A 26,522-nucleotide genomic window follows, 5' to 3' on the forward strand; every position below is an offset into this window, starting at 1 on the left:
TAGTACCCCCACCTCGCCTCTCCCTTCCCCGGCTTCTCCTCCTGGGGCCTGTTAGCCACACCCCCTACCTCCAGACCTCCTGCCAGCCCAGGAGGGAGGCAGACAAACTGTCCCATCCTGACACCTCGGGACTGGGCGTGACCACGTGCTGTCTAGAACAGGACAGGGGGTGAGTTTCGGAAGAGGAGCAGAGGAGGGACGGGCAGTGTGAGTGGTGGGACGTCAGGCATGTGGCAGCCCCTCGATGCAGCCCGATCTCTAGTTCCTTCCTCTGGAAGCCAGGTCAGTCACACCCTCCGCTCACAGACTCCTGTCCTTCATTCGTCTGCTTCAAGCTTATGGACCGTCTTCTTTGGGTCAAGCATCATGGCAAGACTGCTTCTTTCCAACAATAAAAATAAGGCAAAGTGAGCCCTAGCCGGCTTGGCTCAGTGGATAGAGCATCAGCTTCCAGGCTGAAGGGTTCCAGGTTCAATTCCGGCCAAGGGCACATGCCTGGGTTGCAGGCTCAGTCCCCATTGGGGGGCGTGCAGGAGGCTGATTGATGAGTCTCTCTCATCATTGATGTTTCTATCTCTCCTTCTCCCTTCCTCTCTGAAATCAATAAAGAAATATATTTTTTAAAAATAAGGTGAAGGGAATCGGCAGTGAAATGAGATCTTCTTGAGATAAACTTTCCTTTGGGCGGCACCCCTCCCCCTGGCAGTGGCACCAGGAGTGTGTTATTTTCACCTGACACTTAAAAGCTCATTAAGGCAGGCCTCTTAGCACCTCCGTTCGAACAGCTGAATGAGTGAGAATGAGTGAGACTCTCAGCCAGGGATGTGGAAAGTTGAGAATGGCACTTCCCCTGTTAGCTCGGGGTTCCCAGGGCCGCCCCTGGCGTTCATGGGGTGGTTGTGGCGTGAGAACGCTGTGCTCTCAGACGCCTCTGCGCATTTCTCTGACTGTGTCCTGTTCCCGAGGGAGAGAGAGATGTCTCCGGTGTCCGGCGGGCCCCCAACTTGCAGTCCTCATGGCGCTGGGCCCCAGCAGACCCTCGCTCCAGCTTTTGGGGATGAGGTGGGGAAGAAGGAGGGGGAGGAATTGGGTCCCAGAGAGAGCAGACCCTACTTCAGCCCTCGCTCACCTCTGCGCTCTCTCCCTTTCTCTGTTTCAGTCTGGGAGACAGAAACCATCGGTAAGAGGAGCCCTGGAGAGGACAGGCTGCTGCTCATCTGTCCATCTGCCCACCCAGCTTGATAATCTGTCCATCTGCCCATCCAGCTGGAGCCTGGCTCTGACTGCTGGGAACGGGTGGGGGTGGCATGAGAGGCTTATCAGGGACCAGGTTCTCCCCACCGCCTCTTCCCCTTTGGCCATCCTCGAGGTGGGGTCGGGGGACACAGGAAGATGGAAGATGCAGCCCTTGGCCTCAGGGTGCTCATGGGCTTGTTTGGGGGGCCGAGACTCACTCGTGGAGGGTTTAATAAGCATGCCACACACATATGTGCAGGCCTGAGTGTGTGAGTGCGCCCACACTGGTACTGACATCCCCAAGTGGCTGTAGAGTTGGAATGCACAGAAAGTTCCAGAACCAAAGAGACCCAGGATGCCATATGCGGGCAGAACAATCTAAAGATCTAGGGAGCCGTTCTGGAGGAGGTGGCATGTCAGCTGGACCTTGGGAACAGGATTTGGAGAAGCACAGGGGAAATGGAGATATGTTGCTAGTAGGGGAGTCAGCATGGGTGGAGGTGGGAAGACAGAGTCGGGAGAGAAGGAGAAAAAGGTCTGAGGATCAGGGCTTTGAAGTTCTGGGTTCCCGTTGCTGAGAGTGGCTTGGAGGGGTGAGCACCAAAGAGGAAACCCAGGACGTGGGTGGCTGTTCCTTGCCTTGTCCTTGAAAAAAGCCAATCACCCCCTCTCCTTCCTCTCCCACTCTGGGGGAGGCCCTCTCACCAATGACAATGTCCCACTTCCACTTCCTGTGGGCCAGGGAGGACTGAGTCACCGGCATCATTAGATGGCAGAAACACAGAGCAAATGGGATTGCCGATGGGATGTGCAGCGTGTGCAGGAAGATGTGGGTGCGGTGCGGGGCTGCCTCCTGGCTGACACCCCGCACCTCGTCCTCCAGACCAGGGGAGCTCGGCCTTCCTGCGTGGAGGGCCGGCAGTGGGCAGCCCCGGCAAGCAGTGGCCGGTGTTCTGACTCATGTCCACATCTGTGTTTTGCAGGAGAGTTTGGTTTTGAAGACATTAACTCCTTGGACTTGGCAGGTGAGTTGGGACCAACCACCTGCTGGCTAGAGGTGGGGCATCTGCTGACGTGTGAGCCAGGGGACCCCTCTAGCAGGCCTGGCCTTGCCTCTCTGTGGCTGGGTGGCTCTGGCAGTTCCTTTTCCTTCTCTGATAAGCTGTGGATCTTCTCCGTGGACATTTGTCTTCAAGTGCCAAACAGATGTTAGGGGAGCCTCATCGTGGACTCCAAATAAAAACCTCCTGGATTAGGGGGCCCCTGACAGCTTGGAACTCCCATGTGTAGAGTGGTGGCCACTACCCCCAGTGGGCTTGTGAAAACCCAGATTCCTGGGCCCCCGCCCAGTCACTAACCCCGTGGGGTGTGGCCTGGGGTAGGGCCTGGGGTGGGGCCTGAGAAGGTGCATGTCCAGGCAGTCTCCCAGGTGATGCTGATGGGCTGGTCTGGGGAGGTGCCCACGTGGAGAAGCTGGGCCCGGAGGTCCTGTGCTCTGTGGAATCGCTGGGGGTGGGTGGGGTCGGGGGAGAGCCAGGTGCAGTCACCGGGGCAGTCGCTGTAGTGCTGACCGTCTGGAGGGCAGTGCAACCGAGTGGCCAGTTCGTGGCAGCGTTCGGAACGGAGAAGCTTATGCTGTTCTGGGCCCACGCTGTGTTATTCACAGGAAACGTAAAGAAGGGGAATAAGAGGAAGGAAAGAGCGTGCACCTCCAGGACACTTTTTAAAAAATGGTTTTTTGAAGCAACTTCCCTTTCTTCTTCCCACCACTCTGACATGTGGGCAGAGCGGAGAGGCGATGAGGCCTGGGCAAGGAGGAAAGTGCCAAGGCCATGGTCCCATGGACACGCGGACTCTCTGAAGAGAGGGTCAGGGGGGCTTGGGAGGAGCCCGCCAGTAGCCGCTGAGCTGGGTGTGCTGGAGCAGGAGCCGTTGCCTTGGAGTTGTGAGCGGAAGCGATTCTCTCTCTGGGCCTGGACGTCCCCCTGCCCTGGGTCACAGGGCTCAGAACCCGGGCACCCTGGAGGCCAGTCTTCCCACCAGGCCAGCCCCCTCTCCCTTGTTAAGAGAGCAGCTTGCACCTCCCCCGATCCCCACGCCCTTTGTAAAGGCCCAGCTTGAGGTCACCCACAGTCACTAATCTACCCCCCACCCCCAGCAGACAGTGGAGGGTTTCGGGAACCTGCGTGGCCATGCTTCCCAGGACCCCCTGCGTGTGGAGTGACTTTCGAATAAGGATTTCAGGGCCTCTTAGGTCATCTCTGTGCCTGCGTTCTTCCCCGCAGGCATGAGGGTGGTGAGCCGGAACTGCACGAAGGACGGCTGGTCGGAGCCCTTCCCTCACTATTTCGAAGCTTGTGGGTTTGATGAATATAATGAATCTGAGTCTGGGGACCAGGTGAGTGTCTGTGTCTTCCCCCCCTGCCCCCCCCTCCCCCCAGCCCAGAGATAGTGAGTGGGAGTGGCATTGAGGCGGGTGGAAGGGTGTTCCCAGCAGAAGCTGTGACTTCTGGTGGGATGATGGGCATCTCTGGTCCCCAGGCACCATGCATGAGCACCTACTGTGTCCGGGTGCACGGAGGTCCAGCAGCAGGAGGGTCGTTGGTAGGCCTGGCAGGGGGCCTCCTGGACCCTTTTCCAGGCTAAGGGGTGGCTGGATTGCTCAGAGCTCCTGCGCTCAGCAAGCGTTTATGGAGCATCTGACAAGAGCAGACACACCACAGAGGGGAGGAAGCACTCAGTGGGGGATGGGGGCTTGGGGAGGTCTCAGAGGTAGAGGCACTGAGCAGGGAGGAGGTGAGATCAGCCAGAAGAGGGAGGAAGGGGGGCCCAGAGGTGGGAGACCGAGAGACTTGGCCTGGGGCCGGCAGACCCCACATGGAGCCCCCCCATCCTGTGCCCTCCCCCAGAATTTCTACTACATGTCGGTGAAGGCCCTGTACACAGTCGGCTACAGCACGTCCCTCGTCTCCCTCACCACGGCCATGGTCATCTTGTGTCGCTTCCGGTAAGCTCTCCGGCACTGATCCAGTGAGCTCCAGTGAGCGTGCCCACCCAAGCTCAGAGCCCTTGCCACGCCCGCTGGACGTCAGCCCTGGAGCTGGTGGGCAGGGGCCAACCCCACTCCCAGGATGAAGGATGGGAAACATGAGACCAGAGAGGGCAGCTGGCCTGTCCAGGGAGGAGACCTATTTGCCTCGCTTGAGCCTTCCTGGTCCACATGGAGGGGTCATGGGCTGGGGCATGGGGGCCTGCCACTTAGCAGGAGGGAGGGGGTTTGGGGGGGCCCATAGCAGCCCCGAGTGCGGTGCTGCCGCTGGGCTGTGGGTTACCCGCCTCAAGGCCTCTCCCTCGCTGGGCAGGAAGCTGCACTGCACCCGCAACTTCATCCACATGAACCTGTTCGCGTCCTTCATGCTGAGGGCCATCTCCGTCTTCATCAAGGACTGGATCCTGTACGAGGAGCAGGACAACAACCACTGCTTCATCTCCACCGTGAGTGCCCGGCTGGGGGCCGCCCGGATGGCCAGGGTCCGGGGCTCTCCCGCAGGTTAACACACGGTCCAGGCACACAGGGACATCCGGGAGAGATCACCAGGCCACCGGGAGCCTGGGACTCCCCTGCCTGAGGCCACTGCCTGGCCCTCGGCACCCGCGTGCACTCAGCAGGGCAGTCGGAGATCGGGTGGAAAGGCCGGGTCCCACTTGGCTAGGGTGCACACAGGCTCACAGAGGGCTTCCCTGGGCTGGTTACCGCCTGCCCGGGACGGAGCCCAAGGGCTGTGGGCCGGCGTCTTCCTAGACCACCTCTCCCGACCTCAGACCACAGGTCAGCAGAGAAGATGGGTTTGGATGGCCTGGGAGGCACACTTAGAGCAGGCCTCTGTGAGATTTCGGTGGGGGGGGGTGCAGGGGTACCTCCTTTAGCCCTGTGATGTCTAAAGCTCTCATTCGATCAAGGGGCCTCCCGCAGGGACCTGCCTACTCACCTAGCCTGTGGGGCTTGGGAGGGGGTAGGAAGATGGGGCAATGAGCCTGGGGAGGGGGCTCCATGCTCACCGCCACCCCATCCTTTGCTGACATGGGCAGTGTTGACTCCGTGGGTAGCTTCGACTCTGAGTCATGGGCTGCTGCAACTTTAAACTCTTGGAAGCCAGGAATGTTGAGTGTTTCTGACACATGGGGTATGAGCCTGAGCAGACCAGAGCGGAAGGGCCCAGGAATTCTCCCTGCTCCCGAGGCTGGATCTCAGGGCTCGGCGGGGCAGGGGATGGGGACTCATGTCGCCCTCCCTCTCCGCCCCCCCACCCCCTCTCGGCAGGTGGAGTGCAAGGCCATAATGGTTTTCTTTCACTACTGCGTCGTGTCCAACTACTTCTGGCTGTTCATCGAGGGCCTGTACCTCTTCACCCTGCTGGTGGAGACCTTCTTCCCTGAGAGGAGATACTTCTACTGGTACACCATGGTTGGCTGGGGTAGGTCTGCTGTGGCCTCGGGGCCAGGCATGTTCTCGGGGGCCCCGTGGGGGAGTGTCAGACCAGACGAGGAACTTCCCTGTCTCCTCCCCACTTGCCCCGATGCCACACACCTGCGGCTCGCACCCTTTCTTGCTCTTCCTGCCCTCAGAAAGCCCACCTTCTGAGAGGACATACTCTGTAAGGTGAGCTAGCCCATGGTCTGGGGGAGACCTGGGCCTCAGGGTATAAAGGACAGTTCGTTTCCCCAAAGCTCCAGGTCTGAGAGGGAGCCGTGCCTGTGCCTGTGGGTCAGAACCCCGTGTCTGAGTGGGGATGACAGCCGCAGGGAGCCCCAAGTCTGAGGGGGACCCTGGGCCCGTTGGCGTCCCTGTTACCACGGGGCTCCTCTCGTTGCTCTCGCAGGGTCCCCAACCATCTGTGTGTCGGTGTGGGCTGCGCTGAGGCTCTACTTTGACAACACAGGGTGAGTGCGTGCCCGAGAGCCGGGCTGGCTTTCTGTGCAGGCTCTCCATGGGGCCCTGACCCCGCTTTACCGGCCCCAGACAAATGATACCTGGCAGGGCACCCAGTGCGCCCTGCGCTGCCCACAGGCGGGCCCACTCAGCCATACCTCGGCCAGAAGGCAGCGGGAAGGAGCATGGCTCAGAGCCCCGCTCTGCTCCTGGGCCAGAGCTGAGCATCTGTTTCCTTTCAGGGCGGGGAGGAAGAAAGAAGGGGAAGCTCACCCCCACCCCAAGAGTCCTAGGTGTGAAGGGGGAAGGTGGCCCTTGCCCAGGAGCCCTGTGGTGACCCTAACTCTCGGCTGCAATCCCTGCTGAGGGAAGGCCCGCAGCATCCGAGACCTCTCCTTCCAGCTGCCCCTCCTTGGGGAGCTGCCGGCGAAGCAACAGCCAGGGCTGGAGACATAGTCCTGCAGGGGCCCTGTCCCTGTGCATAACCTCGCTTCTCTCTGTCTCTCAGCTGCTGGGATATGAATGACAGCACTCCTCTGTGGTGGGTGATCAAAGGCCCTGTGGTTGGTTCCATAATGGTGAGTGCCCTTGGGACAAGGCACAGGGAAGAGGTGGCGGCGACTTGGGCATAAAGGCATGAGTCGGGAGAGGAAACCTAAACCAAGCTCCTCCCTTCTCATGGCTCTGTTGTATTCTGCACATGGATGCACATGTGCTCTAGCTATCCTGAGAGTATTGGCTGTTTATATGCCCCCGTTTTCCCTCATCACAAAAGACTCGACTAGAGAGAGAGAGTTCTGTGAATAATTGTGGACAGTCTTTGGGGGGAAGGGGTAACAGTTGCTCGATGCTTTAATGTGCATTTTTCCATGTTGCTAGTGCCTCAGGGCATTTTCCCAGATGTTTGTTGACAATTTGTTTTTATTCTGGTTATTACCTTTTTATTTGTCTCTTTTCATGCTTATTTTTCTAGCCCCGTTGTTGTCTGCCTTATTGTTTGAAGGATAGTAACCCTGCATTTGGTACACATGTTGTAAGTGTATTTCCAAGATGCCGTAACTCTTGTGCAGTCAAACCCTCAGGCTTCCTCTTTCCACAGTCCCGAGCCTTGTTTCTTTCTTTCTTTTTTTTAAAATATATTTTATTGATTTTTTACAGAGAGGAAGGGAGAGAGATAGAGAGCTAGAAATGTTGATGAGAGAGAAACATTAACCAGCTGCCTCCTGCACACCCCCTACCGGGGATGTGCCGGCAACCAATGTATTATACATGCCCTTGACCGGAATCGAACCCGGGACCTTTCAGTCCGCAGACCGACGCTCTACCACTGAGCCAAACCGGCTTCGGCCGAGCCTTGTTTCTTGCTTAAGGAGGACTTTCCAGACCTATGACAGAAAGATATGCTTCTTAATTGGTCACATTTTTGTCGATTGGGTTATTACATGCTTTAGTCTGGCTGAAATTTTATTTCCTTGATCTGAAATGATACCTAATTTTATCTAATTTTATTTTTTTCCCCCCTAGTGGATAGATGTTCCAGTCTCTCAGTTATTTCTATTGAATAGATTATCCTTTCTCCATTATGTTGAAATGTCACTGTGTCTTAAACACTCACTGTATTTTATTTGGTTCCAGATTTTCAGTTTGATGTTACTAATCTACTAGCTTCTTCCATGGTCAGTACCCCACTGGGCTAGTTACTATGACACTGTAGCATGTGTTCATATCTGGTATGCTAATTTTCCCTTCTTTATTCTTTTTTTTTCCTTCAAAACCTTCTTGTATATTTTCTTTTCACGTGATTTCAGATCCTTTGGCCAGTTGCAAGAAAATAGTCTAATTGCAAATTTTATAGGAATTAAACTGAATTTATAAACTAATTTGGAAAACACAGTCTCACCCTTCCCCAGCTATCCACCGTTTTGCTTTCTAAGTTTTTAGCTCCCTACAGTCAACCATGGTATGGAAACCAATTTTTTAAAATATACATTTTTATTGATTTCAGAGAGGAAGGGAGAGAGAGAGAGAAAAAAAAAACATCAATGATGAGAGAGAATCAGTGATCAGCTGCCTCCTGCCTGTCTTTCACTGAGGATCAAGCCCACAACCGGGCATGTGCCCTGACTGGGAATCAAACCATGAACTTCTGGCTCATAGGTCGACACTCAGCCACTGAGCCACGCTAGCCAGACTGGAAAAAATATTTTAAAAGAAAAATTCCAAAATATACAATTCATAAATTTTAAAGTGGACACTACCCTGTTTCCCTGAAAATAAGACCTCCTCCGAAGATAAGACCTAGCGCATGGAAAGATAAGACATCCCCTGAAAATAAGACCTAGCACAGCTTTGGGAGAAAAAATTAATATAAGACACAGTCTTATTTTCGGGGAAACAGGGTATTATGAGGAGCGTGAAGAAATCTCACACTGTGGCACTCTGTTCTACCCTAGCATGGACCATCTCTCTGTCCAGTGTATCCTCACTGTATAGTAGGGGTGTCGAACTCAATCAGAGAAGGGGCCAAAATCTAAAATCCAGCCTAAATCGCGGGCCGAATGGTTTACTGAACAGTCATAAACTGTCATTGTGATGGAACGCAGCGGAGTGCAGTGATGACAGTGCGGTGCGGGCCACATTGCAAGGCCTGGCGGGACGGATTTGGCCCGCGGGCCTTGTGTTTGACACATGTGCTGTATAGGGTACACACCTGTTAGTCAAAGTAGCCATTTTGGTCAGTGATCAGATTGATTATCATATTTTGAGGGAGAAAAAGACCACATTCACATTTATTACAGTATATTGTTGCAATTGATCTATTTTATTATTAGGTATTGCTAATCTCTTACTATGCCTAATTTATAAATTAAACTTTATCACAGATATGTTTGTATAGGAAAATATATATGTAGGGTTTGGTATTCTCCACAGTTTTAAACATCCACTAAGGTGAGGAAGGAAGGATGACTATAACTTTTATTCTTAAAATATTGAGTCTTCCTCTCCAAGGACATGCATGAATCTCCATTTATTCATTCTTTCTCATAGAGTCATTTAGTATAGTTTTTTTCAGTTGTCTTTGTAATTTACGTCCAAGATAAATCCAGCCAGTCTGGATTTATTCTTTCATTACATTTTTTTTTAGTAGATTACTACTGATATAGAGAGAAGCTTTTAGTGTTGTTTTTTTTTTTTTTTTTTTAATTACTTTTTTCCCCTTTGAATGGACTTATGCAGTTAGCAGTGTTTACTGAGCTAAATTCCAGGTGCTGATGAGAGTGGTAGAGTACCTGAGGAACAGCACCCTGCCCTCACATGGCATGCTTTATAATCCCAACAGCTCTGTGAAAACACACAAACAAGACCTAACATGGAAATGTATTTTTATTGACCTGGTCTATCTTTTTTTCTCTCTTATTTAAAAAAAAAAATAAAAAATGAATTTTGGTTTTTCTTAATTTTCTTGTCTAAGTTACATTTTTGGTACTCTTTCCTTAGCCTTCGATTTGCATGCTTAATTATTTTATCTTCAACATTTATCATGCTTTAGTAAGTATTGGGCTATCGTTTTCCTCGGAGCGCTGCTTTGGCTGCATCAGATGTTGTTGTGTGCTCCTCCTGCCGTGCCTCATTTCTGTTTATTTGCTCACCTCCCTCCTTCCTCACCATACATACTGCTCCCCACTTTTATTAGAGAGCTTTTGCCCTGGTCTGTACCTGCAGGGAAACGCTGCTGTTACCATTCCCCAGCCTTAAATGGATAATGGGTGTGGTTGTCCATTCCGGCCCCCCATATTCAGTGACTGTGAACTTGGCGTTCCCAGAGGCCAGCTCTCACCTCTGCAGCAGCCTCTTCTCTTTCGGTCTGGCATTGGAATTATTCCCTCATACTGACCCTGTCTGCTCTTTCTCTCTCTCTCTGCTGGAAATGACTCACTTTCCTGGCTCACTAATGATACCTTTCCTGTTTCTTGGTACTCCTGAGGAATTCTTCTGTGTTTGTCTCTTCTGTCATTTCAACCGTATGAACGCCATCCTGAATTCTGAGTCTAGCTGGGATCTCAGCTGGATGGGAATGGGGGGCCCTTTTCGGGGGGTAGTAGGGTGTGCAGAGGCAGGGGTATGGACAGGCTTTGCCCAGCATCATTTCCATTGGCTTTCCCTTTGCTCCTCAGGTGAACTTTGGGCTCTTTGTGGGCATCATCTTCATCCTCGTGCAGAAACTTCAGTCTCCGGACACAGGAGGCAACGAGTCCAGCATCTACTTGTAAGTACCACTGTGTGAATGCCATCGTCCGCTGCGCCAGCTGAGGGGGCTCTGACGCAGGCCTCCGGAGGACAGGCCTGGGTTTGGGGGACAGGGTAACCTAGCGTGGGCTCTTGCAAGATTTCTTTCTGATTCAAGTGCCTTGGAAATCTCGTTGCCTATCTGTCTTCTGCCATGCCAGCAGCTCCCAATCCACCTGGTGATGACATGGAAGGGAAGAGAGATTGGAGGAGACTGGCCGATGACATGTCACCCTAGGACCGTGGTCAGCAAACTGCAGCTCGAGAGCCACATGCGGCTCTTTGGCCCCTTGAGTGTGGCTCTTTCACAAAATACCACGGCTGGGGCGAGTCTATTTTGAAGAAGTGGCATTAGAAGAAGTTTAAGTTTAACAAATTTGGCTCTCACAAGAAATTTCAATCGTTGTACTGTTGACATTTGGCTCTGTGGACTAATGAGTTTGCCGACCATTGTCCTAGGAAATCCATATGGAAATGGCCAGGTTCCCGAGGGTAGTTAGGATCTTGGTTGCTCAGAAGTTGGGTTTCCTTTGGGGATCTTGGTTCTTTGGGATGCTCATGAGCGCCAGTGGCTGCCTGATGGTCCCCTCCCAGCCCTGGTGTGCAAGTGGCTTCAGCCCCACCAGCAGGTCACGTGGACGTTCTCGCTGGTCTGGGTAATGGAAGGAGGGAGTCTTTTTCTTCTCCTCCCCTTGGGGCAGCTCTCCTTTGGGGTCTGGTCCTCCCCCTAGAACTCCCTCTTCCCAGAGCAAAGGAACATCTGATAGGTTTCGGATTGATGGGGTTCGCAGGCGACCTCTTACCACTGAGTGTAGGGTTTTCTTCATTCACTGCCACTGCCATGTGGTTTGTTCCCTACACGGTTTCCTGCAGTCATGTCCCCAGCAGCGTAGCCCTGCTTGCTGTGGCCCACCCTGTCACCCCATCCCAACCTGTCCCAACTTGTCCCAGTCCTCGACCCACCCTGAGTCAGACTGAGCACCTCCACCTGACTCCTCCTGCCTGGTGATCAGAAGCATGACCAGCTGGGTGTGAGGGGAGTGGAGACACTTCTGATGCTGGGGAGGGAGGAAGGTCAGTCCCCTGTGGGGGGCTGGAGAGGCCAGATGGGCACAGAGAACCTGGGGGCAGTCTCGGGGGTCTGTTCGTGGGTGGGGTATGAACCACGGGTGTTGCTTCCTTGGCTTTTTAAGAGGAGAGCAGGTTAAAAGGAGCTGAGGTATTCTCATTGCATCAATGGGGGCTTTGTTCTACCTTCATCAGAGAACCCAGAACTTTAATAGCTACTCCGTGGACAAGTGGGACAGTAGAGGGATCTCCAACCCAACCATTCTTCTGGATAGATAGATAGATAGATAGATAGGCAGAAACTGCTGAGAGAGCCATCCTAGGTCTTTCCCTCAGACTCCACATGGCCTCCCTTGTCTGTCTGTCAGCCCAGGCACCACGCCCCATGGAGCCCTTCCCCTGCAGTGGGGACCGAGTAGGGCCTGGCGGGGTGAGCTTTGTTCCGTCTGCATGGAGGATGATTCCATTACGTTGGGAAGGAACCCCCTCCTGTTTTCTCATTCGTTTACTGTTTTCTTTTTCTTCATTTTTTTTTTTATACTTTTGCAAGTTCCTACCAACCTCTGCTTACACGTGTACATCATGTAGTAAAAAAAATTACCCACCCATCATGGCATTCAGTCTCCCAGGCCTGTCCTCTGCAATGCTCTAAGTGCCCAAGAGGGGCCATTCCTGCCTGTCCCGTGGCCTGGGCAGCTCAGCCCTGCTGCCCTCCTCCCCTCCCCCCTCTCCGGCGTCAGGATCTGTGTCCTAGTGTCTGGTCCCCGTTTCCTGCTCGAGGGTGGATTGGCTCCCCCCAGACTTATCTCAGACTCTGACGCCAGTGTGTAGCCGAGTCAGCCTCATCGCTCTCTTGAGCTCTAGCAGCCCCGGGTCCTGGTAGACTCTGTCTCTTCTTCTGTGGTCCCGGGACCCTTCTCTGGGCTTCTCCCTGCGCCCCCTCACTCTGCCAGTGCAGAGACACAGGCCCAGCCACAGCCTGAGGAAGGACACACGTCCCTGTCGCTGTGTTTCGGGGAACAGGGGCCCGAGGACAGGGAGAGAGACTGGGGAACGGGCAGTCGCTGGAGCAGTCAGAACATCTGTCCATTGTTTGTCTTATTTGGGCACAGTGTGTGGTCTCCAGGACAACTCTCATACACCAAAGACCACCGCCACAGACCACCACAACCAATACAATAATAACAACAAAGTGTAAATATTGAAAGAATTACCAAAATGTGACAGATACGAAGTGAGCAAATGGCACCAATAGACCTACTCAACTGAAATCGAGAAAAATATGTTAAACAAACAAAATTAACAAAAAACCCTTTAATCTGTAAACACCCCCCCCACACACACACATGCACCACCTGTGAAGTTCAACCAAACAAAGTTTGCCTGCACACGTGAGCACAAACGTTTAAAGAACCAGCTAAGGGCTTGCTTCTCTCATGTAAAAATCCCCTCACAATCTCAGCAAATCCTTTTTATAGAGAAAGTGCTCGTCTCAAGTCCTAAAGGTTAAACCCTTGGATGGATGTGGTCTGCACACTGGCGGGAGGGAGGGCTTGGGGTAAGAACCCACGCAGGACAAGGCTCAGCTTGATCCTGTTCAATTCAGCGAGGGTTTGAGTCCCGGAGGCCCTGCTGCGGAAGTGAGGGGGAGTTAAAGGGACGGTGCTGCTGAGAACTCAGGCGCTGAAAGTCACCTGCACTTCAGTCCACGCACCTTTAATGCTCTGGCGAGCTGGACGTATAAATGTCTGCGTGCACATGTAATCCCTGTGTCGCAGCCAAGGGAGCTGGTTACCAGTGCAGGGCCGTGAGCCCAGTGGGAACGTGAAGGCATAGCTGCGCCGCAGGCAGGCCGGCCCTGCACCCCAGGCTCCACTGTACCCCCATTCCCGGCCTCAGGGACGTCCCAGGCAGAAGAGGGTGGTGAGCAAGTGTATAAACAAGGCTTCCTGGGAGAGGAGGCCCCAGGGCTGCAGCCTTGTGTAAAGCTGCCCGCCGGCGGGCATGGAGCTGCAGGGCGTCTGCTGTGGGCAGGGAGACGGTGGGGCTGGGAAGGGCAGGCCCGTGGGAGAGGGTTTGAGGGTGGTGCCCGTGTCCCCTTGGGCCACCACGTATGTGTTGGGCTGAGAAGCTCTTCAGACCTACCCACAGCTTTTTGGTTTTTTCCTCTGTTTCCAGAACAAATATAAGCCTGGGAGTCCCCAAGAAAGCCCGAGAGGACCCCCTGCCTGTGCCCTCAGACCAGCATTCACCCCCTTTCCTGTAGGTTGGTGCCAGCGGCTCAGCTGATAAGGGTGTGTCCTCCCTCCGTAGACCAAGACGGCGCTCTCGGCCCAGCCTCCCAAGGACGGTGGCAGGGGGGGAGAGGGGAGGCGGCGGGAAGCTGGGGGGGCACTGAGCCCCCACACTCTCTCCCTGTGCTCCTCATACAGGGAGCATCCGGGGTCAGGGCTTGGGCGTGGAGTGCGGGCCTGGGTCAGGGCTTGGCGTGTGCTCAGGCTCGCCGTGGACTTGGGCAGGGGTTAGGGCTCAGCCCGCCGGGGTCAGGGTTAGCCTGCCCCCGGGGACCAGCGTGTTCCTCTGTGAGAAGCAGGGGCCCTGAAGACGAGCGGGGGAGGCTGCAGGGCAGACAGAATCGCACTGAGCGGCTCAGGCCTGGCCCTGAAGGAGGACTGTATTCCAGGTGGGGCTTCCCACGGCACGGTGGGCATTGGAAGCTGGTGTGGGGGAGGGAAACCCCATCCGAATCCCCCTCAGGGACTCCACAGAGGGTCTCCACGGGCCCCGGGGAAAGGAAGGAGCAGAGAACAGGCACGGTGATGTCCTGGGTGGCCCAGCAGCGCCGTCATGTACCCAGTGTCAGGAGGTCAGCATTTGCCTCTGCAGACAGGCCTTTCCGGGCTGGGCGTTTCCAGGGCACCTGGTCCTGATGGGCTCCATCTTCCACTCCTAAAGCACCTTCTCCCCTGTCTTGGAGCACCTCACCATCCCAACTCCTGTTAGGGTTTGACAGCAGGGGATGGTTACCCCTATTTTGCAGGGAGAGAAACTGAGGCCCAGAGAAGGAATATGGCCCCACAGAAGGTCACCCAGGGAGTCAGTGGTCAATCAGAGGCTTGCACTCAAGTGTTTCTCTCCTCCCCACCCCCAGCTGGCTTCTGGTAGGGGTACCATCGTGGGTAGAAAGCCTAGCTGGGAACAGGTTTGGGTTCTGGGGGTTCCCAGCCTTTTAGCATCAGGGGGACCCTCCTGAGAATGTCCAGTTTAGACCACGACATCCTGAGGGCTGGGCATATCCAATGCCATACTGGTCACTAGGATCAGGTGACCCGACTGGGCTGCCTGCAGGGGTCTCGTCTTGCGTCTGGTCAAGTGAGGCTTGGGCCTACAGCCCGGTAGCCCCGCCCTCTGAGGGCACTGACGCCTCCTGGAGTCTGGCCTGAGACCAAACGGGCCCAAGACACCAGGTGCTGCATCCCTGGCTATAGATGGGGGAGCCCAGACCTGGACATGGCTTTGACCTTCCTGCGACAGACAGCAAAGCCTTGGCAGGCCTGGGCTGGGAGCTGGGCTTTCTGACTTCCTGCGACGGGGTCCCCCCTCTGAGACAGGCTGGTGCGCTGCACGCTAGGAAGCCCCACCCGGCACCCTTGTCTTGAGTTTCTCCTCTTCCCCCGGATCCAGATCAGAGCTGAGCGCGTCCGTCGGCCTGGGTTTCTGTCTTCCTCGTGGTTAAACGCCTTTCCCTCCTTCGCTAGTTGCTGTGACCGGCAGGGCATCTGCCATCTTTCTCACGCCTGTCTCCGGCTTTCCTGCCGCTCTCCCGTGTTTCTTGTCGTGGGTCCTTGTGGACAGTCGTTGGGGATTTGAGGGAGGCGTGTGTTTGGGAAGAAGAGCCCTTATCTTTGTCCCTAGGTCCTGCTGAGAGCCCTCCCGAGTGCCAGATCCCCCCCCCCCCATTGCTCCCTGTACCCCACTCCCCATCAGAAGCACACGTCTCCCAGGGGCTGAGTTCCAGCCTCCGGCCCAGGAAGGGGGGACCATGTGGGAGCTCCAGGAGGGACCTCAAAGGGGAGCAGCTGAGGCTTTGGAGCTCTGCGTGCAGGTGTGTCAGAGGCTCATCTGTGGTTTGGGCTGTCGGGCTCCTAGGCCCTGATTTCTGTGTCACACGTGGGCCACGATTGAGGGGCCAGGCCCCTGATCTTAGGGGAGAGTCGCCACCCTGTCAGCCTTGGGGGAGGCAGCAAATACACAGGAAGACTGGGATGGCTTCCTTCCTGGGAACCTGGCCCGCCTTTTAGAATTACACGTACATGTGTGTGTGATGAGAAGAACAGCAGCGCACGTGTGTCCCCCTGTCCCTGTGTGTGTACGGAGCAGACCTTTGACAGTCACTGAGGACCAGGCGGACACGTGTTCCATGCGGGACTGGACTTAGGTCACGGGGGATCTTGTGAAAGTGCGGGTTCGGAGCCGCGGTCTGGGTGGCACCCGGGATTCTGCTTTCTAAGGAGCGCTCAGGTGGGGTTCCCCACTGCTGCTGGTTTGGGGACCCCGCTCTGGGTAGCTGAGCATCGTGTCCCACATCTTTATTTCTAAAATGAGCCATTCTGCCCACCTCACAGCGCGGTGGGAATGGAGAGATCCTGTTTATTAAGTGAGAACCACACCCTCCCCCTCCCCCTGCTGGGACGCAGACGCTGGGGGACCTCGCAGGTTCCATCTTTGGAATGTGTGATTCGAAGGTTTGCCTCAGGGGAACGACATGTCCCCCAGGCCAAGGCCCCTTAGACTTACTCTCTGAGAGCTGGACGCACCGATGACGAAGCTGTGAGCCCCCTCCTGCGCTTCTGTGGTTGATTAGAAATCAGGGCCCTCTGGTCAGCAGCCACGGGCAGGTCCCCGGAGCTCAGGCCACGTGGAGCCTGGGGAAGGGGTGTGAAGCTGGCAAGTCTATTGCAGCCATAACCCCCGACGTCGTGTTTGTCCGAGAAGGATAAGAAGTGTCCGGGTTTGTGCCATCCCAAGCACCCGCCGGGCAGAGAAGGGCAGGAGGAGGCGGGCATGCCACGTGAGCCTCTGCAGAGGGAGGCGCGGCCTCGCCCGGTGCATGTCCAGCCAGACTGGACGCCGGGCCCACACGTGGGGGCCCCTTCAGAGGACTTGTCTCTGCAGGCAGAGGGACAGTGCCCCAAAGATTAAGGTGACCAGACGTCCCGCTTTTGGCGGGACAGTCCTGATTTTTAACAATTTGTCCTGCGTCAAAAAAGAATTTTCCCAAAAATTGGGACGCGGGACAAATTGTTAAAAATCAGGATGCCCCTCAGCCTCTGGCCCTGCCATCAGGCTTCCCTCAGGAGGCTGAGCCGGACCAGTGCCACGCACCGGAACCCTCAGCGGCGGATGACCGTGGTCTGTGCTGACCGTCTGGCACCCGCTAGCACATGTGGCTGACGAGTCCTTGCCGAGTGGCGAGGGCCTGCGAGGAGGTGGCTTTTTAATTTGATTTAATTTAAACTCAGCCACGAAGGGTAGTGGCTGTCACAGTGGATAGGTCTGGTCTGATCTAACCGCCGGTTCTGCCCAGGCCACCTCTGTGCCCCCGTATGCCCGCGCCGAGGTGCCTGGGGGCTCAGATAGGAAGGCTAAGGTGTAAGAAGAGAGGTGAGGAGGGAGACGGTGGCCATCGAGTAGGACTTCGTCATGAGCCCACAGCTTGCCCAGTTCCAGACTCTGTTCCGCCAGAGCTGGGCACCTCGAGATCCATGGTGTTTCCGGCTGCCCAGCTCTCGGGGTGACCTCAGACAAGGCCGAGCCCTGAGCCTAGAGCTGCCCCAGGCGACAGCTTCTGGCTCAGAAACCCAGCCCAGGCCCCGCCTTCTGAACACATGTTCTCTTCGACCCCCCCCCGCCCCCGTCGCTGGTCCCAGTGTGAGTGCTCATGTGTGTGTGCATGTCCATGCACAGACATGTACACGTATGGGTGTGTGTTTCCCTGTCCTGAGCTGACCCTGTCTTGGCCCTCGGCTTCCTCATTCTCCATGTCACTGCCCGGTCCCGTGTCCACACCCTCGACTCCTCTGCCCTCCCACCTCTCCCCGTGGACTCTGTGGCTCTCAGTCCCACCTCGGTTTCTCCATTGCCCGGTGCCCCGGCTGACACCAGTGCTGATCTTGTCACACCAGCAGCTGCGTGCAGAAATGCTACTGCAGGCCAGAGCGGGCTCAGCAGCACTCTTGCAAGATGTCAGAACTGTCCGCCATTACTCTGTAAGTGTGCGTGGCTGTGGCCCGTGTCCTGGAGGGGAGGGGGGCGCATGCTGCCACCGCCTGGAGCCCGCGTGCTGCCGCTGGGCTGGGGAGGGCAGCGCGCAGTGCCCCCAACCCCGAGCCCCGCTGGCTGCTGCATGTTGACCTCTGTGTGTCTTGTGAGTTCTCTGCACTCTTGGAGGGGAGGGTGCGGCCCGGGAAGGGAGGCCCGTGGGGATGGAGCCACTGGGGCTTGGCTGCTGCCTTGATGTGTGGTCTTTCCCAAATGTCTTACTTCTCTCAGTCGAGTCTTCGGAACGGCTCCTTTATTTCTGCTGGTCTTAGAGCTTGCGTTCATAGGGTTGGTTCCCCCACCCGGGAAGGGACCCTCACTGCAGCAAACCTCACTCACATAACCGTGCCCGGTCTGTGTTCACTCTCCGAGTTCCCACCACACCCTTAGGAGGTGGGTACTTGTGTATATTCATTTTACACATGTGAAAACGGAGGCATAGATGCCGTGAAGTGACTCACTCCAGGTCCCATAATTGGCAGGGTGAGGACTTGAACCCAGGGAGTCCTGTCACCTGGCCCTCGGGTGTCTCTGGCCAGAGCAGCCGCCTCCTTGGACATCCTTTTAAGTGGGGATGAGCATCTGTGACTGGGGGAAGCTGTTCTTGGTATTTTTCTGCCATGGGTACCTCCTTAGGGGCAGGGGACAGCTGCCAAGGGCCTGTGTCACTATCTGTGGGTTAATCGGATCCCATGGTGGTTCTGTGACTGTCCTCAGAGGGGCGTCCCGAGGAAGGCTCACGCCCTCTGTCCCCATTCCAAGGCCTCTCTCTGGCCAGCTGGGAAGGGCAGAGGCCCGGGGACTCTGGGCCCCAGGAATCTCCCCACCTGCCTCCACTTCCCCATCTGCCAGAAGGTCCCTGGCATGCGCTGGGTCCCCAGCAGAGTCCCCGCCTGTTGGGGCAGCCTGGGGGCTGCCAGAGGGAAGTGCCATCCCTGGCTGTGCAGTGGGCACCCCGATACCAGTCACCACACCGGCCAGGGGCTGGGCTGGGCCGGAGCCCATTCCTGAAAGGTCACTGTGTCTCACACACTGACTCTGGCCATCCACTTCCACCACAAAGGCTGGAGCGGGTGGCCCTCTGGTGTCCAGGGCGCTTTCAAACTGCAGGGAAACATCCCAGGGAACGGGCCCATTGGTGGGAGCAGAGCTGTAGGAGGGAGACAGGGCCCACAGGCACATCCCAGGGCGCCTTCCCTCCTGAGGCCCCCCGCCCCCATTACGCTGCTCTTGTAAAGTAGCCCCTATAGGGAGCATCACTGAGGGGCCCCAAGATGAACACATGTCTCCAGGCCGCTGTCCTCTATTGTTATTTGTGTGTTTTTTTAAATTTTCATTCACTTTTTATTTTAAGTATCTTTTTTATTGATTTCAGAGAGGAAGGGAGAGGGAGAGAGATAGGAACATCAGTGATGAGAGAGAGTTAGTGATCAGCTGCCTCCTGCACACACACACCCCCTCCCTCAGGATCGAGCCTGCAACCCGGGCCTGTGCCCCGACCGGCTCATAGGTGGGTGCTCACCCACGGAGCCATGCCAGCGGGGTGTAAACTTTCATTCTTCAGCTGTCACTCCCTGCTGCCTTCGGTGCGAGGCTCCGAGTGCCCAGGTCGCCGTCAGTGTGCGGACTGAGGCTTCAGACCTGCTGTGCAGCCATCTGTCCCTCCATGGGCAAGCCCCGGGGGTGGGCACTGTGCCCGCATGTGCTGCCTCGAGGCCAGTGCGGATAGGGAGGTGCCAGCTGCCTTCAGGAGCCGCAGCCTGAGAGGGAGAGAGTGGACGATGGAGGGGCAGACCCTGCGACCTGGTGCCTGGGCCCAGAGTGAGCGCCTGCCTGCTCAGGTCCTGTTGACACCAGCTCTGGTCTGAGGACGCCGGGTCTTGCAGAATGGGCCGCTCACAGGGGGAGAGGGGAGGGTGCCCAGCCCTCTAGGGGCATCGTCCTTCCGGGGATGAGCCTGGTCCAGGGAGGTCCCCCCAGGTTACCTTCCCTTTTCTCCATCTCTCCTTCCCCCCCTTCTCTTTCTTCCCTCCCTTCCCTCCTCCCTTCCCATGGGGAAGCCAAGGGCTTCACTCTGACTCCAGGGATTTGCTTCTGAGATCCAGAGCCCAGACTCCACAGAACATTCTGCCCCAGAAAAACTGGGATGGGGAAGAGGGAGGGACACACGGTGTCATGGCCCCAAATCCCATGGCAGCCCCCCTGTCCAGCTGCCCCCCCTCCCTTGTGTGCACCCAGGGCTGCAGGGAGACACAGAGGCTGAGCCTCCTGCTCGCCCCCTGACCCAGCCGGTGTGCTGGTGTGGGCGGAGAGGGGGTCCCATGCTCGGAGACCCTCTGGGAGCCCCCTTTTCAGAGCAGGGCCCGCAGGATACCACTGTGCACGCTCTTGATGTCTCACGTGGCTTCTGGGCCCCACCCACCACCCCTCAGAACAGAGCCCCTCCCTCCGGGCCAGGAGCCAGGGGCAGGCAGAGGAACCCAGAATGCCTCCGCTCCCACGCAGACAGCTTTCTCTCCCTTTGACTCAGGGTGTCAGGTTTCCCCAGCTTGAGTGGGAATAGTTCATGCCCAGGGTCAGTAGGTCCTTCCTAGGACCCCACCCAAGTCTTTCCTTCTGTGGCTCTTCCTCCCACCCCCCACCCCCTCCCTGCCCTCAGCACCTTCCCCCCCTCCCCCCAACCCTCACCCCCTCCCTGCCCTCAGCACCTCCCCATCACTCCATGACCAGCCCAGACCCTTCCGGCACGGGGGCTCCCTTGGCAGCAGGAGAACGCGGGCTTTGCCGAGGGCCTGTCACGCCATCACGCCAGCCTTCCAAACCCCACCCTTGTGTTTGCCTGACTTTGCTTCCCCCGTGGGGGCATCTGTAAATCACATGCTCACCCGTGCACGTTTCCTGGGTCTGCAGGATGTGGCCTGAGGGACAGAAGCCCTGCAGACTGGGGGCTGTTCCCCTGTGACCTCCCTGGGAGCTCCGGGTGCGGGCTCTGACAACCACCTCCCCTCTTAGGCCCTGCGTGCTTGGGGAGGGCCCTGAGCGGGGGGCTCAGGGACAGGGCTCCCGGGAGAAAAGAGGGTGGGGCCCGGGGTTCTCTGCCCTCCATGTCTCTGGCCCCAGCTCTGGTGGCCCCCAGAGCCGATGTCCTCCTCTCTCCCCACAGGCGGCTGGCGCGGTCCACCCTGCTGCTCATCCCGCTGTTCGGGATCCACTACACGATCTTCGCCTTCTCCCCCGAGTACGTCAGCAAGAGGGAAAGGCTGGTGTTTGAGCTGGGCCTGGGCTCCTTCCAGGTACGTGCAGGGGAGAGGGCCCTGGCCCTAACCTGCTGGTGGTTCTAGAAACTTCTTTAACCTGAGCCGGGCCTCCAGGATTCCATCTCTGCTGTCAGAGCACTAGCCCAGCCAGGGCTGGGAGAGCCCGTGCTGCCGCCTGCACGCTGGCTTCTGTGAGAAGACACCGGGGTCTTCCCATCCCTGTGGCCAGGGGGCGTGAGCCAGGCCTCTCTCGGGAGACCTAAGTCTGTGGACTGAGCACCCTGTCAGCGCCGGGGTTCTGTGTGGCCCAAGTCAGGGCCCTCGAACGGGACCTGGCCGCAGAGCGCCGAGCGAGCAGAACGGGTGGGAGAGCACGCGGGCATATATACAATATATAAGTGACCCACGGGAGAAAGTGGTGGACTGGGTGTCAGGTGGAGGAGTAAGAAGGTGGGTGTGAACACATGAGTGATGGAGAGGTGGTGTGACAGTGCGGGGCGAACAGGTGGCAGCACGCCTGGGCCCTGCGGGCAGGGCTGGCTCCCCGAGTGCCCCCCGTGACAGCCGAGAACCTGTCCTGAGCTCACCCACGTGTTTAGACATGCATTTGACTTTGAGGGTCTGAAAGGTCTTCTGTGTGTCTGCCTGAGTCTCTCCCTCCCCCCCCCGTTTTAATTCTTATGCTGATGAAACGACCAGTGACAAAGACCACGCCTTAGCTTGGGAGTCAGGCCGGTCCCTTCCAGGCACAAGAAGCCCGAAGGCAGAGAATTCCGTAAAGAACGTGGCGAGGCGCTGGCGCTCACGGGTCTCTGGGTTGCGTGCGCAGAGCGTGAGGCCTGGGGAGGGGTGCGTACGACACGGGGCCAGGCTGTCCTGCTGGGCCTGCCCCCGGGGGGCCTGCAGGCTGGCTGGGGAGCCCAGAGAACATTCTGGGGCATGCAGGGTAGGCCTCGTGGAGGAAGAGGGATGGAGCCGGCCTTGGGGAAAGGGAAGGACTTGACCAGGGAGGTGTGAGCTCGGAAGCCAGGTGTATCCGTGGGAGGGGCTCCCTCCTCAGCCAGGTGGCTCCGTGGCCGTGGCCATCTTGGTGGAGCAGAACTGACCTCATCCCAGGTTCCCAGGCGGCAGGCAGGTGCCCCATCCGAGTGATGGAGTGATTCTGCTCCCTGCTCACTCCCGCCACCTCCCACGTGCAGAGGTCCCGGCGGGCGCGCTCAGCTGTCCTTGCTCTCTCTCCCCAGGGCTTCGTGGTGGCTGTCCTCTACTGCTTCCTGAACGGGGAGGTAAGACCCCACGGTGGAGGGGGGCTCTCTGGGGAGCAGATAGGGTGCCCCCTGTACAGCCAGGCCCAGCCCCTGGAGCAGATCCCTCCCTGCCCCCGCCCCCATAAAGGCATCAGCTGCAGAGGCAAACCTGCCTGGGAGGCTCTCAGGCTGAGCCTTGGTAAAGAAGGACTGAAAAAGTGAGGGAGGGCGAGGTGGAGGAGCGGTCCTGTCGCTCAGGAGGCTGAGGTGGGCAGGGGTGCTGAGTGGGGAGCTGCCCAGAGTTCAGCCCAAGCCCACCCCTCTAGACAGGGGCCTGTGGGGCCCTGGCAGAGACCATGGGGAGAGGCCCGGCACCTCCTAGCGATGCTCACGTCCAGTGCTCTGCTCCGAGGTCCCCAGATCTGACCTGTGAGGGTGACGCTTTGAGCGGAGCCCAAACCAGAGGTGCTGAGGTGGGGCTGGGGGTGGACGGGACTCCCAGCACCGGGCTTGGGTCCTGGCTGGGAGACTCGGCGAACCTCCCCACTCTGCATGTGGGAAAGAAGATTTGGTTCCGTGGGCGCCGACACCCTTACAGCAAGGCCGGACCAGGCCAGACCAGGAGAGGCAGCGGGGAGATGGGAGTGCACAGCTTGCCCGGGGCTGCTGTGGATGGGAGCTGGGCTGGAGGGGTGCCAGTACCGTTTCCCGTTGTGCAGTCTGTGCACCCCACCAAGGTTCCGTATTGGAGGCTCACAAAAGCAGAAATGGGGCATGCCCCCCCAAATGCCACTCTGAGAGCAGGGGAGGGGGGTGTTCGCCCAGGGGGTGCAGTATTGTGGTCCTCAGCCCGGACTGCATCTCACTCCAGAGATATCGATGTGCTCATTGGGGGGGGAGGGGAAGGGGGAGGTCCTAGCGTCTGGGTTTTTAAAGCGCTCCACACGGGTCTAAGGTGCAGCCCATGGTGATGGTCAGCAAGAGGGCATCTGGCCCGATCTGTCCACCCAGGGCCAGTGCCGTAAAGCTTCCTGAAGGCCCCCAGCGGCTGGCCACTGGCTGTGGACACGAGAGGCCACAGGAAGCCACTCGTGGGCCTGGCTCCGCAGTGACGTGGGCTCAGGGCTCGGTCAGATCCTCACAGGCCTTTCTTTCTCACGAGGGCCCGGGGCTGCCGGCTGCAGTGTGGGAGCGGGCGGGCGAGGCTGGAGGTGGCTGTGCCCGTCTGGATGGGCCCCGGGGCAGGGGGACAAGGTCGGAGAGGACGTCGCCGGCAGTGACCGCCCCGTCGCTCCCCGCAGGTGCAGGCGGAGATCAAGCGGAAGTGGCGGAGCTGGAAGGTGAACCGCTACTTCGCCGTGGACTTCAAGCACCGGCACCCGTCCCTGGCCAGCAGCGGCGTGAACGGGGGCACCCAGCTCTCCATCCTGAGCAAGAGCAGCTCCCAGATCCGCATGTCCGGCCTCCCGACCGACAACCTGGCCACCTGAGCCCTCTCCCCGCCGTCCCCGCCTCCACTCCAGGCCGGGCGCCCGGGCGCCGGCCACGCATGTTGCCTCTTTTCTCCCTTCGGGCAGGCCCCGGGTTGGACGCCGGGCTCCCCGAGGGGGGAGGAGGATGCAGGTGCAGAGGGTATTCCGCCCCCCTTCTGATTTTGGCGCTGGCCCCACCCACCACGGACCCCTGGGCCCTGCCCCCAGACGTGTAAATACTCCTCTGACGTGGGAAAGTTGTACCATCCCAGCCCCTTCGTCCAGCCCCTGCCCATCCAGAGGGTCCCAGCTTCACCGCCCCTGAACACCCCTTCTTTCCCCCACCATACACAAGCCTCAGCGATCGCCTGGCCTGGTCCTGAGGCCGAGAGCCTTGATTTGGGGGTTCTGGGGGCCCCACCCCATGGCCTCTCAGAGTGACTCTCAGTGTGGACTCCTTGGAGTCAGGGGCCCTTCTCAGGCCCGCCCGTCGCTGAGGCCAGCCAGGGTCCCCCGTGGATGCCAGTGCGGCCTCCAGCGGCTGTGAGGTCCCTCCTGCTCGCCTGTCTCGAGGGCCCGGTGCCCGGCTCCTGGGCATCGGGCGGCGGGACTGCTCCGGGGCACTTCATTCCCCGGAAGGGGCGTAAGGTCAGGGAATGTTCTGGTGCTTCTCATTGGGCCCGTGGAAGATTGCCGAGAGCTGGAAATGTATGTCTGAGGGGAAGGAGCCCGCCGGGGGGCGGGGGGAGGGGAGGACCCATGCGAGGCCTTCGCCATCTCCATGATTTGCCCCAACTCACGCGGGCTGGGTTCGCCCAGTAGCCTCTCCTCGGCCCCTCCTGCCCGGGCATCCGCTGTGGAAGGAGAGACGATGCCTGGCAATAACTGCTCCCCAGCCGCCTCCACCTCACAGAACCCCAAGTCCTTCCAGCTCCCCTCCCCCTCAGTCAAAGCCATGGCTAGGATGAAGCCCTTTAGCCCTCCGTGGGCCCAATTTGAGGCCCAGGAATGCCCCACCCCCCAGCTCACCTACCCTCCCCGCCACCTCGAGGAGCCCCAGTCGCTAGCTAGCTCCTGGGGCTGAGCCTCAGCTAGGAAGTCTGAGACCGGGGCATAGACCCCCCTGTGCGCTTGCCCTCGGGTCCCAGGAAGGACACCGAGGTGTCCTCGATGTTGAAGGGAAGCCATACCCCCCTCCCCCCCCCCCGCCCCCATGTGTCTAGGAGAAGCTGCAGGTGGAAGGAGTTGGTACCCCAGCACCAGCCCTGGCCCCCCACAGTGTGAGGGGAAGTGGGCCAGGTTCGGGTGGGGGCGGAGGACAGCGCTGGAGCGCCATGCACGCCCCGAGCGTGGGGACACCCATGTGGGGCTGGCGGCATGTTGGGTCCGCTCTGGGGACCCCGCCTGTGTGTGTGGACGGGCTTCATGGCCGTGGTCTGGGATGCTTGCGGAGCTTGGGCGGACGGTGAGGTGGCTTTGTCTGGTTTGAGGAAGAGGAAGGGGCCTGGGGGTTGTGTGCTGCTCATCACTGGAGAGGCCGTCCGAGCGATTCGTGAGGGCTGAGCTGCTTGGGCTGGAGAACGGGAGGGAGGCCCTGGGCCTTGGGCAGAGTCGGAGGGCGGAGGAGCCACCTGCACTTCCTGGGCACCTGGGCGACACAGGCTGGCCGTGGCGTGTGCCACGGTCCTTCTGTCCGGCATCTACCCCGGGGACCCCCCACTCCCGGCCCCGGCTCTGGGAGGCAAGTGTGTTACCCAAAGGGGTGTCCACTGGCCGCCGTGGGGGCCTGAGCGGCTTGGAAGGGGCCTCAGGCTGGGGCTCAGGGACATGGGGCCTGCCCCTGTCAGGCTCAGACCACTGGGCCGTGGACAGAGCGCTCCCTGCCTGGGCCTCCGTTTCCCCATTTGGGAGGCCAGGGGACTAGTGCGTCTCCGGGCTCTGTACCTCTGTGACTCCCCAGTTCCAGGGGGAGCGGTAGAAGGGTGCGCGTCACTGTGGTGCGTCACCCAGGCTTTGTGTGCAAGTTGACACAGGTGTGGGTGGCGCTGTTCATTCTTAGCGATGGGACTGCTGCCTCTGCCACGGGGACCCCGCAGCGGGAGCTGACGGGCTGGAGGGACCGGTCAGGCCAGGGTCAATGATGTGCAGACCCAGCCCTGACCCTGGCTGGGATAGCGGTCCCTTCCTGATCGTGGGAGGGTCCCCGGAGCATGGACCTTGCTCCTCACCCTGCCCCATCAGCGGGTCTGCGTCACTGTGCCAGAGGGGCTGTGACTCTCCATAGACCACAGACCAGCAAAAACAAAGCTGGCCCCTAATCACCCGTCTGCTGTCTGAGCCCTGGGCCTGGGTCCCCGTGGGCCCCAGGTTCCCGCCAGTTTGTCACTCTGTTTTTTCCTCTCTGAGCCAACGATTGCTTATCCTGTGAACCGAGGTCCCTATGCCTTTGGGATGGATGCCCAGGAGGTTAGGAGCTGGCCTTCAGGGTCCTGGGCAGTGGAGGGGCGAGAGCATGAAGTCCAGGGAAAGCCTCCTCTGGTCCTTTGTTTTCAAATCTGTAAAATGGACAGTAAGACTAGATTTGTCCCGTCCAATGCACCCCTGGATGCTCTGCCTAAACACCAGTCATCTGCGCGGAATGGGCCCAGGGCAAGGATTTCAGTATTTGCCTGGTGCGGACAGGATAAGAAGCTACACTGAGGAC

At 58.2% G+C, this 26,522-nt stretch overlaps 1 protein-coding gene and 1 long non-coding RNA gene across 6 annotated transcripts in view; one reads left to right on the forward strand and one right to left on the reverse strand.

Annotated features, from left to right (window-relative positions):
- The window catches only part of ADCYAP1R1 (ADCYAP receptor type I), a 42,309-nt gene extending 18,187 nt beyond the window's left edge, over positions 1–24,122 (forward strand). Inside the window, exons 5-18 of one of the 5 annotated variants that reach the window (XM_036453806.2) lie at positions 1,160–1,180; positions 2,220–2,261; positions 3,522–3,634; positions 4,146–4,243; positions 4,599–4,731; positions 5,558–5,711; positions 6,117–6,177; positions 6,675–6,744; positions 10,342–10,433; positions 13,700–13,783; positions 17,707–17,790; positions 21,006–21,135; positions 22,344–22,385; positions 23,648–24,122. In XM_036453806.2, coding sequence (XP_036309699.1) covers positions 1,160–1,180; positions 2,220–2,261; positions 3,522–3,634; positions 4,146–4,243; positions 4,599–4,731; positions 5,558–5,711; positions 6,117–6,177; positions 6,675–6,744; positions 10,342–10,433; positions 13,700–13,783; positions 17,707–17,790; positions 21,006–21,135; positions 22,344–22,385; positions 23,648–23,836 — 1,313 coding nt within the window. In that variant the 3' untranslated portion in view covers positions 23,837–24,122. The remainder of the gene's footprint in view (positions 1–1,159; positions 1,181–2,219; positions 2,262–3,521; positions 3,635–4,145; positions 4,244–4,598; positions 4,732–5,557; positions 5,712–6,116; positions 6,178–6,674; positions 6,745–10,341; positions 10,434–13,699; positions 13,784–17,706; positions 17,791–21,005; positions 21,136–22,343; positions 22,386–23,647) is intronic. The other 4 variants (XM_036453811.2, XM_036453812.2, XM_036453810.2 and 1 more) reach the window with 4 other exon arrangements.
- Positions 23,987–25,361, reverse strand: LOC123653027. Its single transcript, XR_006742661.1, has 2 exons — positions 24,725–25,361; positions 23,987–24,613 (listed from the first exon to the last, which is right to left on the reverse strand). It is a non-coding gene; the product is annotated as an uncharacterized LOC123653027 (long non-coding RNA).
- Positions 25,362–26,522: the final 1,161 nt, after the last annotated feature.

The sequence above is a fragment of the Pipistrellus kuhlii genome, unplaced genomic scaffold, assembly GCF_014108245.1.
Source record: "Pipistrellus kuhlii isolate mPipKuh1 unplaced genomic scaffold, mPipKuh1.p scaffold_m20_p_26, whole genome shotgun sequence".
In the NCBI taxonomy this organism is placed as follows: domain Eukaryota; kingdom Metazoa; phylum Chordata; class Mammalia; order Chiroptera; family Vespertilionidae; genus Pipistrellus; species Pipistrellus kuhlii.